Source organism: Macaca fascicularis, chromosome 7 (assembly GCF_037993035.2).
Source record: "Macaca fascicularis isolate 582-1 chromosome 7, T2T-MFA8v1.1".
In the NCBI taxonomy this organism is placed as follows: Eukaryota; Metazoa; Chordata; class Mammalia; order Primates; family Cercopithecidae; genus Macaca; species Macaca fascicularis.
In genome coordinates, this window is record NC_088381.1 from 170,002,627 (window position 1) to 170,015,697 (window position 13,071).

At 48.8% G+C, this 13,071-nt stretch overlaps 1 protein-coding gene across 29 annotated transcripts in view; it reads left to right on the forward strand.

Annotated features, from left to right (window-relative positions):
- The window catches only part of PPP2R5C (protein phosphatase 2 regulatory subunit B'gamma), a 166,428-nt gene that overhangs the window by 143,023 nt on the left and 10,334 nt on the right, over positions 1-13,071 (forward strand). For 24 of the 29 annotated variants that reach the window (XM_065518501.1, XM_065518504.1, XM_073998248.1 and 21 more), the window contains 3 exons: positions 2,278-2,405; positions 5,723-5,824; positions 7,847-7,919. In XM_065518501.1, the coding sequence (XP_065374573.1) occupies positions 2,278-2,405; positions 5,723-5,824; positions 7,847-7,919 (303 nt within the window). Of the gene's footprint in view, positions 1-2,277; positions 2,406-5,722; positions 5,825-7,448; positions 7,538-7,846; positions 8,071-13,071 lie in introns of those variants that run through there. The other 5 variants (XR_012416140.1, XM_065518505.1, XM_073998240.1 and 2 more) reach the window with 2 other exon arrangements.

Sequence of the window (13,071 nt, forward strand, 5' to 3'; positions counted from 1 at the left end):
ATGGTTTTATTTTTTGTTTGTTTTCTTTTGAGACAAAGTTTTGCTCTTGTTGCCCAAGCTAGAGTGCAATGGCATTATCTCAGCTCACTGCAACCTCTGCCTCCCAGGTTGAAGTGATTCTTTTGTCTCAACCTCCCGAGTAACTGGGACTACAGGTGCCTGCCACCACACCTGGCTGATTTTTGTATTTTTAGTGGAGACGGGGTTTCACCATGTTGGCCAGGCTGGCCTTGAACTCCTGACCTCTAGTGATCCACCTGCCTCGGCCTCCCAAAGTGCTGGGATTACAGGCATGAGCCACCGCACCTGGCCTAGATGGATGCTTTTTAAAGTACAAGGTATTGAACTCTTAAGTAACAACTAGCCCAGGAGCTGTGCTACGATTGTGCCTTGTTTTGAATCCACACCTCACTCTCATGCGTGCCCTCCCCTCCCCTATTACCTGCCTCCCTGCTGTTCTGCAAAGTTCATCCCAGCTCACTGCCTCTGAGGAATCGGCCCTGATTCCTGAGCCTGGCACAGGCTCACCCGCCATTCTCAGCATCCCACCCATACACACTGCACCGCAACCTCAGGATCTCTAAGCTGTAGGCTTCTGGCAGGAGAAACGTCAGCCCCACGCTGCTCAGAGGCTGCAAGTGCTACTGTGAGTTGTGTGCAGATGGAGGTGGTGATAGTAGTAAGACGGGAGAAGCTCCTCTTCCCAGAGGCACGCATGCTGTGGTGGGGACAGTCCAAGTGTCCTGGTGACTGCCGCGAACTCCCAGATAGTTCTGTGGAACATGCACATGCGTGCTGGTTGACTATGGAGAGAAAACGCAAATAGGGCAGGATATGAACAGTTGTTGAATCTGGGTGGAGGGAGGTGGGGGGCACTCATTATATTAGTCTTGCAGCTTTGTCTGTTTTTGAAAGTTTTAGTAATAAAAATGGGGGGGCGAGTGCAGTGGCTCATGCTTGTGGTCCCAGCACTTTGGGAGGCTAAGGCAGGTGGATCACCTGAGGTCAGAAGTTCGAGACCAGCCTGGCCAACATGGTGAAACTATGTCTCTACTAAAAATACAAAAATTAGCCGGGTGTGATGGCACGTGCCTGTAGTCCCAGCCACTTAGGAGGCTAAGGTAGGAGAATCGCTTGAACCCAGGAGGCAGAGGTTGCAGTGAGTCGAGATGGCCCCACTGCACTCCAGTCTGGGCGACAGAATGAAACTCCATCTCAAAAAAAAAAAAATTAAAAAACAGAAATGGATGGGCCAGGTGTGGTAGCTCGTGCCTGTAATCCCAGCACTTTGGAAGGCTGAGGCAGGTGGATCACCTGAGCTCAAGAGTTCGAGACCAACCTGACCAACATGGCAAAACCCCGTCTCCACTAAAAATTCAAAAAAATTAGCCGGGCATGGTGGCGGGCACCTGTAATCCTAGCCACTCGGGAGGCTGAGGCAGGAGAATCGCTTGAACCCGGGAGGCAGAGGTTGCAGTGAGCCGAGATCATGCCATTGCACTCCAGCCTGGGCGACAAGAGCAAAAATCCATCTCAAAAAAAAAAAGAAAAGAAAAATGGGGGAACCACCCTCCAGTGGCTTCCCATGAGTAAGGGCAAGTGCACTCAGGCCCTGTTCCTCTGCCCTCCTCTCGTTCATGCCCCCACTGGCCTCTGCAGTGGTCCTCAGCCAGCCCCGAGCTGACAACTCAGGACCTCTCCTCCCTCTGGTCCTTGCTCAGGTGTCCCCTCCTCCCCATTGAAGCCACCCCACCCCACACACACTGCCACTCTCTGTCCCCCTGCCCTGCTGCCCTTTGTGTGTGACTTATCGTTTCTAGTAAATTAATAATCATCCATCACCTGTCTCCTCCCCTCTAGAATGTAAGCTCTATGGAGGCAAGGATTTCTGCCTTGCTTTGTTCAGTGCCGAACGCTCAGCAGAACACAGCGCACCCCCTCGACCTGACAGATGGGGGAGGCAGACGGATAGGTGGAGCAGCCTACTTCGAGTTGTCTCCTCAGCATCTAACCAGCGTCTAGCATAAATGTTTACTGAATAAGTGGAGAAATATGTGACAATGTTCTTGATTGCTTGATGTACAGAAATTATCTGCCTCTTTGTTGAAGGCTCTTCAGGGTTACAGGTCACAGTCTAGAATATTTTGAATTTATAGAAATAATCATAATTTTCTGGTCCAAGGTAGTTCATTACCCGACTCATGGGTTTAATAGCAAGGACAGCTGCCCGATGTCTCAGGCACAACCTCCAGCAAGCCATCCACTTGTGTCTTTCAGGTGGCAGAGCGAGCTCTCTATTACTGGAATAATGAATACATCATGAGTTTAATCAGTGACAACGCAGCGAAGATTCTGCCCATCATGTTTCCTTCCTTGTACCGCAACTCAAAGACCCATTGGAACAAGTAAGAAAGAACTGGCTGCCATCTTTTTCAGTCATTTTAAAATGTGGCACGTTTTACTGCTATTTCAGTTAGAATAAATATCAGAATTTTAAATATCAGTTAAGAAACAAGAATGTCAATTGCTTTGTGGACTTATAAATTAAGTAGCAGTGTGGGTTGTTTCTGTGGCCTTTGATTTTACCACCTCACCTTCGTTCCTAGCCAGTATAGAGGCACATTGGTTTGCAGCCACCTCCCAGTAACAGCAGCTTCTAGGCTTCTTCCTGAGCACCCTGCAGAGAAGCTGAAGGTCTCCACGGAGCTGATGGAGCTCAGCCCCCGCAGGGGCACAGTGGCCGCCGAATTCTCGGGGTGTCTCTTGAGCTCTGCGGACATGCACCCTGGAGGAGCCCCTGTCTGAGAGCCAGGAGCCACCCCACAGTGGCCACTCCCTAGAGAAAAAGAGGGAAGCCAGGTGATCTGAACACAGCCGCATTGCCCCAGGAGCAAAAAGCATTTCCTACTCCTCCGCTCCTTCATCTTTTGACTTAAAGAGGATGAATAAATGTGTTTACTGAGCAATAGTCTGCTGAGACTTTAAAAGGAAACTGTTGATATGGGTGCCACGTTATTTATTTATTTTTCTTTTTTAAGTTTTGTATTTTATTTATTTTTAGACAGGGTCTTGCTCTGTCCCCCCAGCTGGAGTGTAGTGTGACAATCATGGCTCACTTCAGCCTGAACCTCCTGGGCTCAAGCAAACCTCCTGCCTCAGGGTCCCGAGTAGCTGGGACTACAGGCACCCACCGCCACCCCTGGCTAATTTTTGTATTTTTTGTAGAGATGGGGTTTTGCCATGTTACCCAGGCTGGTCTCGAACTCCTGGGCTCAAGTGATCCACCCACCTCAGCCTCCCAAAGTGCTGGGACGACGTGAGCCACTGCACCCAGGCCATCTTATTTATTAATATGGTATCATCTAATACTCCTGTTATTTAAAGAAATATGAGTATCTGAGTTTTTCTTTCCCCACCTTCTTTCATCTCTTTCCAATGTACATTGTAATTATAACTCAGAACTTAAAGAAGAGCAGCCCTCCTCCCTTAGTTTACGGGTGAGGAAGGGGAGACTTGGAGGGCATCCGCAGCCCAGTCTGCGGTCACAAAGCTGGTGAGCAGCACTCTGGCCCAGTGCGATCTCCTGACTCCCAATGTCTGTTGGGGCAGCCCTCCTGCTGTGCTGCACAGTCACCCTACTGCCGGCGGACTAGCCCTCTCCCATGCACCCTCTCTCCTTGTCCGCTCGGGGCTGCCGGTGGCACTGCCTCCTTCCCAGAATTCTGCAGGGCAGCAGCCAGACAGGTGTTAGCCCTGGAGCTCTGAGCCAGACCCCCAAGCAAGGGTCCAGCCAGTCCACTTGCATCAAGTCCTCTGAGGGTTGCCGCCCAGGAATTGAACAAAGAAGGGCAGGCAGATCAGAGTGAGGATGACTTTGGTTCACATTCCTGCCTTCCTCCTGACCAGCTACCCAGGGAAGTTAGCTCTCACCAGATCTTTCTCAGCCGGAAAAACTGAGAAAGTAAAGTGCTTTGCCTTGCAACAATCTTCACTTGGTTGGAGGATTACGATACAGTTAAAATGCATAAAGTACCTGGCTTATGATAGGCACCGAGGAAGCATTTGCTGTCGCTTAGTGTCTGTAGGGCCAGCAGCCGTGCTGACAGCAGTGGAAGCAGCAGCCAAGACCCTGGTGGCCATAGCGTGGTGGCTGTAGTTTTTAGTGCAGCACATCCACCCTCAACAGCCTGTTCTTTGTAGCATTAATTTGTTTATTTATTTATTTTTGAGATGGAGTCTTGCTCCATCGCTGCCCAGGCTGGAGTGCAATGGCACGATCTCAGCTCACTGTAGCCTTTGCCTCCCAGGTTCAAGTGATTCTCCTGCCTCAGCCTCCCAAGTAGCTGGGACTACAGACACGAGCCACCACTCCTGGCTAATTTTTGCATTTGTAGTAGAGACGGGGTTTCACCGTGTTGGCCAGGCCGGTCTTGAGCTCCTGACCTCAAGTGATCCACCAGCCTCAGCCTCCCACCGTGCTGGGACCACAGGCGTGAGCCACCACGCCTGGCTTGCATTGATTTTTTTTTTTTTTAATTGAGCGCAACAATGGCAACAGAAGCCCCTGGAGCGTCGCCGTGTTTCTTGTGTGTGGTTTAGTGTGGTATGAAAGTCAGCACAATCCATAACTGACTCAATCCCTGCCCATTGCAAAGAAAAAATGTTCTTTTAAGTGTTTTCTAAGTATGATTTGGGTTTTATTAAAAAGTAGATTAAGAAGTAATTATGATTTGAGGGTTAGGTTTTTTGGTATTTGTTTTTTAGTTACTGGCAGTTGTTGCTCACAATCCTATGGGCCGAGCAGGCTCTGCTGTGCAGGCTTTCGCTGGTGTCTGCTCGGGGATCGGGGCTCTTATGTAGCTGCAGTCCGATGGCAGCTAGGACTAGAGTCACCTAGAGGCTCAGTTGGGACAGTTTGGCCTCTTTCCTTCTCCATGTGTGTGAGAGCCTGAGAACTAAGCATTGATTAAGCTGTTTTATGCTAATTTTATTTTCTCTTTCAAAGCTGTGTTGGCATTATTATTATTATTTTTTTTTTTTTTTTTTTTTTTTTTTTTTTTTGAGACGGAGTCTCGCTCTGTTGCCCAGGCTGGAGTGCAGTGGCCGGATCTCAGCTCACTGCAAGCTCCGCCCCCCGGGTTTACGCCATTCTCCTGCCTCAGCCTCCCGAGTAGCTGGGACTACAGGCGCCCGCCACCTTGCCCGGCTAGTTTTTTGTATTTTTAGTAGAGACGGGGTTTCACCGTGTTAGCCAGGATGTTCTCGATCTCCTGACCTCGTGATCCGCCCGACTCGGCCTTGTGTTGGCATTATTAAAATTAATTTTTCTGTCCTCAGGGAATAAGCTGAAAAGAAACTGACATTTATAGGAAATAAAGTATTGCCATTATTGTCGTCTTTATAATTTTGTCTTAATCATGTTTGTTCAGGTTTTAATGTTTTTAGTTCAGTTTCTGAGCAAGGTGGGTTTTGGCCACTGTCAGCCGGAGACAGTAAGTGGAGTGGCCTCCGTGGCTGTGTGAGAGCCACGCTGAAGAAAGTCTCCGGATGCGTGGCTGACTGTCAGAAAATGAATAACTGGGAATGAGCAGGCCTTGCCTTTTAGAGCTTGGGAAACCTGTGCAATGTGGGACTGTTGGAATATGGAGCAGCCTGAGTGTGGAGAGGCGAGGGCTCAGCAGGAACACGTGCTCCCAGGCTCACCGTGCGGTTTTCTTTACAGGACAATACATGGCTTGATATACAACGCCCTGAAGCTCTTCATGGAGATGAACCAAAAGCTATTCGATGACTGTACACAACAGTTCAAAGCAGAGAAACTAAAGTGAGTTGTTCCTTTCACAAATTACTGTTTCCAGGATTTTTTTCTTAATCCTAAGTAAACCTCTTCCACTGTTTTGTCCTAAAACGTTATTCTTCACTCGAAAGCAAAACCAGGCCTCTCATACTTGGAGAGCAAATTAAAACTGTGTTATGATAACGTATTTTGAAAGAACGGTGTCTAAAGTTAGCAGTTCTCCCCCCTTGTATTGCCAGATTAATCATCTTTGCAATAAGTGCTTATGTAGGCAAGAATCTAACATTCAGAATTTTTTCTTTTCTTGGCTATATTGGGCTTAAAGGCTATAATGTGTAGTCCATTTTCATGTTTATAAGGCAGGGATTTGAATTATATCCTGTGAGGTTTATACAAGAGAGCAGGAATCTTCATTTCAATGTAGCTTTATTCTGATTTAATTAACTCAGTAATGTGGGCGTTCTCTGGAATCTAGTCTGTGCTTTGCAAAATCAGGGTCCTGCCCTCATGTCTTTGAGCCCACATGTATCCAGGGATGATCTAAGTGGCAAAGTACTTCGTCCCTAGGCTGTGCAAGTCATAATGTGATTAAATAGTTGTTGGAGGTCTTCTTCCAAGTTGAGTATGGACTATTGGCAGATTTTATTTTTTGCTTGTCACTTAACTGGCTAAGGTAGATAAGCTTTGCACGAATGTAATTCAAAATACGCTGTGTATATATGTGCGTATGTATATGTGTATATATATATGAAACAACTGCCATTTAGTCATTCCTTAGACAAATACGTGAATATTTACCTGTACACCAGGCCCTGTTTTAGATTCTGGCAATATAGCAATGAATAAAACCCACAAAAATCCTTGCCCTTTTGGGGTTTATATTCTGGGTAGTGTGGGGGGAAAAATGCAGACTACACCTAAGTGAACCATAGAGCGTGAGAGACGACGGATCCGTCAGGAAAGGGCCAGGGAGACAGGCCAGCCACTCCTCTAGAGCTGCCAGCTGCGTGGTCCGTTCTCATCTCAGCGCTCAGAGCGGTGTGCAGGTGGGAAGCACACAACTCAGAGCGGTGTGCAGGTGGGAAGCACACAACTCAGAGCGGTGTGCAGGTGGGAAGCACACAAGCAGCAGGGCCTTCTGACGGCAGATCCTCCTCTCATGGAATCCCACAGCTTTCCCAACAGGACCTTAAAGGTTGTGTAGTACATTTTCTGGGTTAAAAAGCTTGGATCCTGGCCGGGCGCAGTGGCTCACACCTGTAATCCCAGCACTTTGGGAGGTCATGGCAGGTGGATCATTTGAGGTCAGGAGTTCGAGACCAGCCTGGCCAACATGGTGAAACCCCGCCTCTACTAAAACTACGAAAAATAGCCGGGTGGTCGTGGCATGTGCCTGTAATCCCAGCTACTCAGGAGGCTGAGGCAGGAGAATCACTTGAGCCTGGGAGGTGGAGGGTGTAGTGAGCCGAGATCGCGCTACTGCACTCCAGTCTGGGCGACAGAGTGAGGCCCTGTCGCACACACACACAAAAAAAAAAAAGACTTGGATCCAAGTTAAGTGATTGACTGAAAGTCACGTGCCTATCGCAGTGGAGTCAGTCAACAACCCAGGTCTCCTGGCTCTTAAGACGTTTCCTTTTTAATATTGTAGGAATGGGAATACTGGCTCCTTTGACACTGGTCGCTTTACACTGTCCTGCAGTCTCGTTTCTTCAGTGGATATATGAGCTTCTCATCGAAGTATGTAGGTCCCATGAAGAAACAACCGACCAGGGGAAGGGCAAGGATGGAGACATAAGACTTAACTTAGATTAGATTTCTTTTAAGAATTCCAATTCTTGGTCATGTTAAATGTTCTGATATTTTCTCATGTTTAAATCTCGGTTCATTCTTCATGCTGTGCTGAGCACTGTGCAGTGTGGGGAGATGGAGCGGAGGGGCTGCGGGAGGAGCCGCTGGCTGTGCCCAACGTGCCTGTGCCTTCGCCCCTTCAGCGTGTTCTTGTGTCTGATTCATCTCTAACACAGATGACATTTTACTGTTTTTCAGAGAGAAGCTAAAAATGAAAGAACGGGAAGAAGCATGGGTTAAAATAGAAAATCTAGCCAAAGCCAATCCCCAGGTACTAAAAAAGAGTAACATGAAAACGCCCAGGGTTACTTGAATGTTTTTATAAGATAGGAATATATGTCTTCACCATGGCGGGGGGACGTGATTTCACTAACGTTGTATATGAAAATGTCTGCAATAAAAAGTACTTTTAAACTTTGTAACCCTCCTCTTGTACAAGTACTTATTTTGCCCCATATCGTTTTTACCACAGAATTGACTTTTTTTCTCTGCTTTTTAAATAAGATCTGAATCTGATTAATATACTGTGGTAAAAAGAAAACTCGAATACAGTCCAAGACTATGCTTCCTCTCTCAAATGTCATAGATGCTGTCGCTCAAACAGCACTTCCCTTTCTTTTTCATATGAAATTATTTCTAAAAGAAAGGAAATTAGATTGGAAATAGAGTAAGTATGACGTTTTGATGTCTTCTTCTTTGTATGAGGTTTCTGTAAGCCCAGGCTTTTATCATTACAAATTAGCTGTATTCTGCCACGTTAGCAGCTAACCCTCCTTCCCTCCCCAGCAGCGGGTGCCAGTGTGCTCTGGTGAGTCCGCGCCGACGGCCGGACGTCCCGGGGCTGCCGGGGCTGCCGGGGTCCGGGAGGGCTTCCTGGTGTCATGGTCTTTGGGTTTGATGTACACTGGTCTAAATGCTTAGAGCATTATGACAGTTGTTTCTTCATGTTCTGTGTGCCTAATTATAACAGTGCCTCTTAAAAAGAAAATCTTTTTCAGAAAATCTTTTGTCTGAATCTTTGCCACTCTAAGAATTCTCAAGCTTTCCTTCAACTCTCCAGAAAAGATTTTACCGGACAATGTGTTTCTTTTAGCGAGAGATGTGCGCAGTTATCTAAGTTGGTTTTTAAATTTCTCTGACATTTAATAAAAAGTTATACATGAATATAAAGTTAAAAGTATATATTTACCTATATAACAACATATTGGTTTGTATACTCTGAGAAAACTACAATCAAGAAACTCAGATCAGGAAAACTGAATGACATTTCTAATAGTGAGCCCTTGAGTCCACCTAAAACAGGTAGCCAACATTTTTCTAGCAGTATTTATTCATACTGACATACAAATGCTGTTTTAAGATTACTGTCTAAAACTGTGTAGTCCTTAATTGAGGTACACAGCTATAGGTATCTACTTTAATGAATTGAATTTATGTTGAAAGTGTGCTTAAAATACTGAAACTCGTTTAAAACATGGTAACACTATAAACCTGGGCAAGTTTATAAGGCCCAGCCCTGCCTGACGCTACGGTGCCTGTCTTGCTTTGTTCTGAAGAGCCACAGACAAAGTAGGTGCTGACAGTCCTCAGGATTGTCAAGGACCTCAGCACACATGCAGTTGAAATCAATAGCCTCAAAAACATGTGAGAAATGAATACACACACACACACACACACACACAAACACACGCGAATCAGAAGGTCTGATTTTATGTACCTAGAATATAGAAATAGCTTATTGAAAAAATTGCACAAAATCGTTACATTACAAATCAAGAGCTGGTTGTTTGTATTGACAAACATGGCCCAGTTTCACTCCCATACATACTGTACATAACCAGTGTTTCTTCCGAAATACGTATTGCTCTCTTTTTTCTTTTTCTCAACTTTTCCTGAATGTTCTCAAGTAACTTTATGTATGCTTTTTGGTTGCTCTCTTTACAAACGTCTGTGGTGATGGCAGGCATGCCGTGGTTTTGCCTAGGAGCTTTGATGAACTGTGATGCTGGGAGCTTAGCCCTGCCTTGTCCTCATCTCTGTGTTGACACCATCTGTGACACGGTCCCCATGAGTCTCATCCACATGCTCTAGTTGCATGGCACATGGTCTCCAAAACAGAAAATACTTCATGGGTCAATACCTCAGAGCTGGAAACTCTGGCCTCGTACTTGCTTCTCATTCTCAGGAGAAAATCTCTAAATTCTCATCACTGCTTCGCATTATAACAGCAACAAAAAGTCACCAATTTTGTGGATAATACAGTCCATTTATTTCTGTAGTGAAAACAGGTTTTCAAAGTTTGGTTTTCCATCTCAGATCTGCCTGTGGAGAATGGGCTTGCGGGCTTTGTTTTTAAGGTGGGTTCCCAGGGACTCCCTGTGTGTTCCCCCATGCCCCCCGTCCTTGCAGACTGAGCCTTCATCCACTCAAACGCGTGACAGCACGTACCCAGCAGGCATTGGGGACCCGGGAAGGCTGCGGTGCCCTCAAGACTGCATCTTGTTTGAGCAGTTGTGGCAGCTTTGTTGGGGTTTTTAATGTCACACATGATTTAATTTTCTAAAATCATGAAATATTGGCAGTGTCTAACATAAATGTGTTTCTCCTAATCCATCAAAAGGGGCCGTATAATATTTTACTACTCACTTACCCCAGCTTTTGTGGGAATCGTATGAAATGAAGTCAGGTACTTCTGTGAACTCAGAGTAGCTGTGGCTCAGTGTTTGCAACGACCAAAACTGCCGTGAGCGGCCTGGGGCAGGGTTGGGATGGATGCCTGCCTTTGCTTTGAGAGAGGAGCTCATGTGAGGAACGCACCTCAGTGAAGGTTTTTCTTTTGTTTTGTTTGAGGCGGAGTCTTGCTCTGTCGCCCAGGCTGGAGTGCAGTGGTGTGATCTCAGCTCACCACAACCTCCGCCTCCTGGGTTCAAGCAATTCTCCTGCCTCAGCCTCCCGAGTATGCTGGGACTACAGGTGCCCGCCACCACGCCTGGCTAATTTTTGTATTTTTAGTAGAGACAGGGTTTCACTATGTTGGCCAGGCTGGTCTCGAACTCCTGACCTTGTGATCTACCCACCTCGGCCTCCCAAGGTGCTGGGATTACAGGTGTGAGCCACCACACCCGGCCTTCAGTGAAGATTTTTATTCCTAGTCGGAACCCTCTCCTGCCGGTGCCCGCTATGTAAGGTTTATTTTGCTGTGAACATCTGGTGGCATTCTCGTGTGGGGACACTGTCCTTTGCCCCAAGGACAAACTCCAAGTGAACCAAACTCCAAGCAAGGGCTGTTGGTGGGTCCCGTGGAAAGCACTGCTTGTCGCCTGGAGTAGTCAGAAGCTCTAGAAGTGCTGGTGTGAAACAGTCCCCGCAAGTCTCAGGAGTCTTGCAGCCACTTAGGTTTCTGTATCTCCCCACCTGACTGAGCCCCCTCGAGGACAAGGTGCTGTGTCCTGAATTGTGGTTCTAAGGACACAAAGATGAGAACAAGACATAGCCCCCAGCCTCAGGGAGCTTACAGTCCATTAGGAGAGGCAGGTGAATTCAGCTCAGATGATGAGATTGTATTAAGAAGACACCGGGGGGAGTGTGCTGGAGATGGCAGGACCGGCTTATTCGTTCCCATCTCTAAAGAAAGACACACACAGTACAGGGGCCTGGCCTCTTGGTTTGACTGAGGGGGTCACCCAGTCAGACTTGAGGGAAGGTGCCCGCGGCAGAGGTAGAGAAAAGCAGGGACATGGTGGGTGGCAAGTGTTGGCCCTGGTGGGGTGTCAGTTATGGGGAGGGCTGGTGTGATGTGCTGAGAGGTGAGGGTGGAGAGGGAGCAGAATTCCCTCAAAATGTGAGCAGATATTAAAGAGCCATAAGGGCAACATGGCCCAGCCTGACTTGCATTTTTGCAAGCTCTTCTGGCGCAGCATGGACGGAGTGCTGGGGCCGCTGGGGTAGGGGACGCGTGTGGAGATGTGTGGAGATCGTGGTGCTGGGCGGAGCTGTGGGAGTGAAGGCACAGGGCGCTGAGGACCTGGTCCGACTGGCATTCGAGGAAGGAACCCAGCCGAAGGTGTGCGCCCCGGCTGTTTTGGGAGGAAGGGGAAGCCAGGTGGGTCCAGAGTTGAGCAGCAGGGCCTGGGCCTGGAGGCATGGAAGCCGGGGTGAATGAGGAGGGACAGGGGGTTGGGAAAAGGCTGAAGGTGGCCCACAGAGGAAGGAGCCCAAGATGCCTGGAGGAGAGGCTGGGGTCACAGAGACCAAGAGGGTGCAGGTTCAGGGCTGAATAATGGCGTTCACGGTCTTCATTCCTCAGAGAGGTCCAGTGAGGCAAGGCCGGGAAGGGCTTAGCAGCCAGAGGGCACCCATAGGCCTCATGCCAGAGGAGGCTCCATCAGAGGTGAGGGCCGACACCGGACGGTGGCTGAGAACAGAGCTGCTCTGGGCTGGCGGGGTGTGAGGGGCAAGGGTGAAGCAGGTCGGCAGGAGGGTGCTGCTGTGACGGGGGTGCAGCCTGAAAGAGGCCGAAGCTGTGGGACTCTCTGGGCAGAGAATGGAGGGGTGTGGATGAGAGCAGCCTGGGCAGGAACCCCCGCTCCCCTCTCCTGAGCTCAGAGGCCCTGAGCAAGCTACCAGCCCCTCCATGTCCCAGTTCCCCCATCAGCCAGGTGAGGGTGGCAGCACACACACGACCATGCAGGACAAACAGGCGCCCCGCTCACAGCAGACACAGGTGCCGCTTCCTTCGCCTGTGCCCTCAAAGCGAGCAGACGCTCGTCACAGTCATGCTGTCCCGCACACCCTGTCTCATGGAAACTTCACAGCCACCCTCCAGGGTGACCTTACCCCTGCACTACACTCATGGAAGCGGAGTCAGCCGGGCCCAGTGACTGCAGGCTGAGCCATCTGCATTTCCATCCAGAGCACAGGGAGAGTGAAGAAGTCCCAGGGCCACCTGTAGTGAATGGAGAGGGAACGTCAGGCTCACCCAGGCTGTGTTTGTTTTGGTGGAGAGCAAGTCACCCAGGATGTGATGAGAGGGTTTCATAAGCAAGCCGGGAAAATGGGATAAAGGGGAGAGAGAACCATGCCAGCTGCCTTGATGAGAGGACATGATCGTGAGAGGAAAGGGAAGAGAATCATGAGGTTGGAGGTCGCTGGCAAAGAATGGGCGGCCAGAGGTGAGGGTTCCAGCGGTGAGACAGCTCCCGCCACCGAGCCCAGGGCGCGCCCTCGCGCTTGGCTGCTCACGTGGTCAGAACTGCAGAGGCTGTGGGGTGTGGGCCAGGGTATGGGTCACTGTCCATCAGGTGCAGAGGGGCCAGGAGGGGACCAGCTGCTTTGCTGTCTCCACTGAGTGCTTTCTGGTTTCAGAAGTCAGCAAGGCGCGTCATGTTGCAAGCGTAGGCGAGTGTCCCACTGAGTGAGCTTCG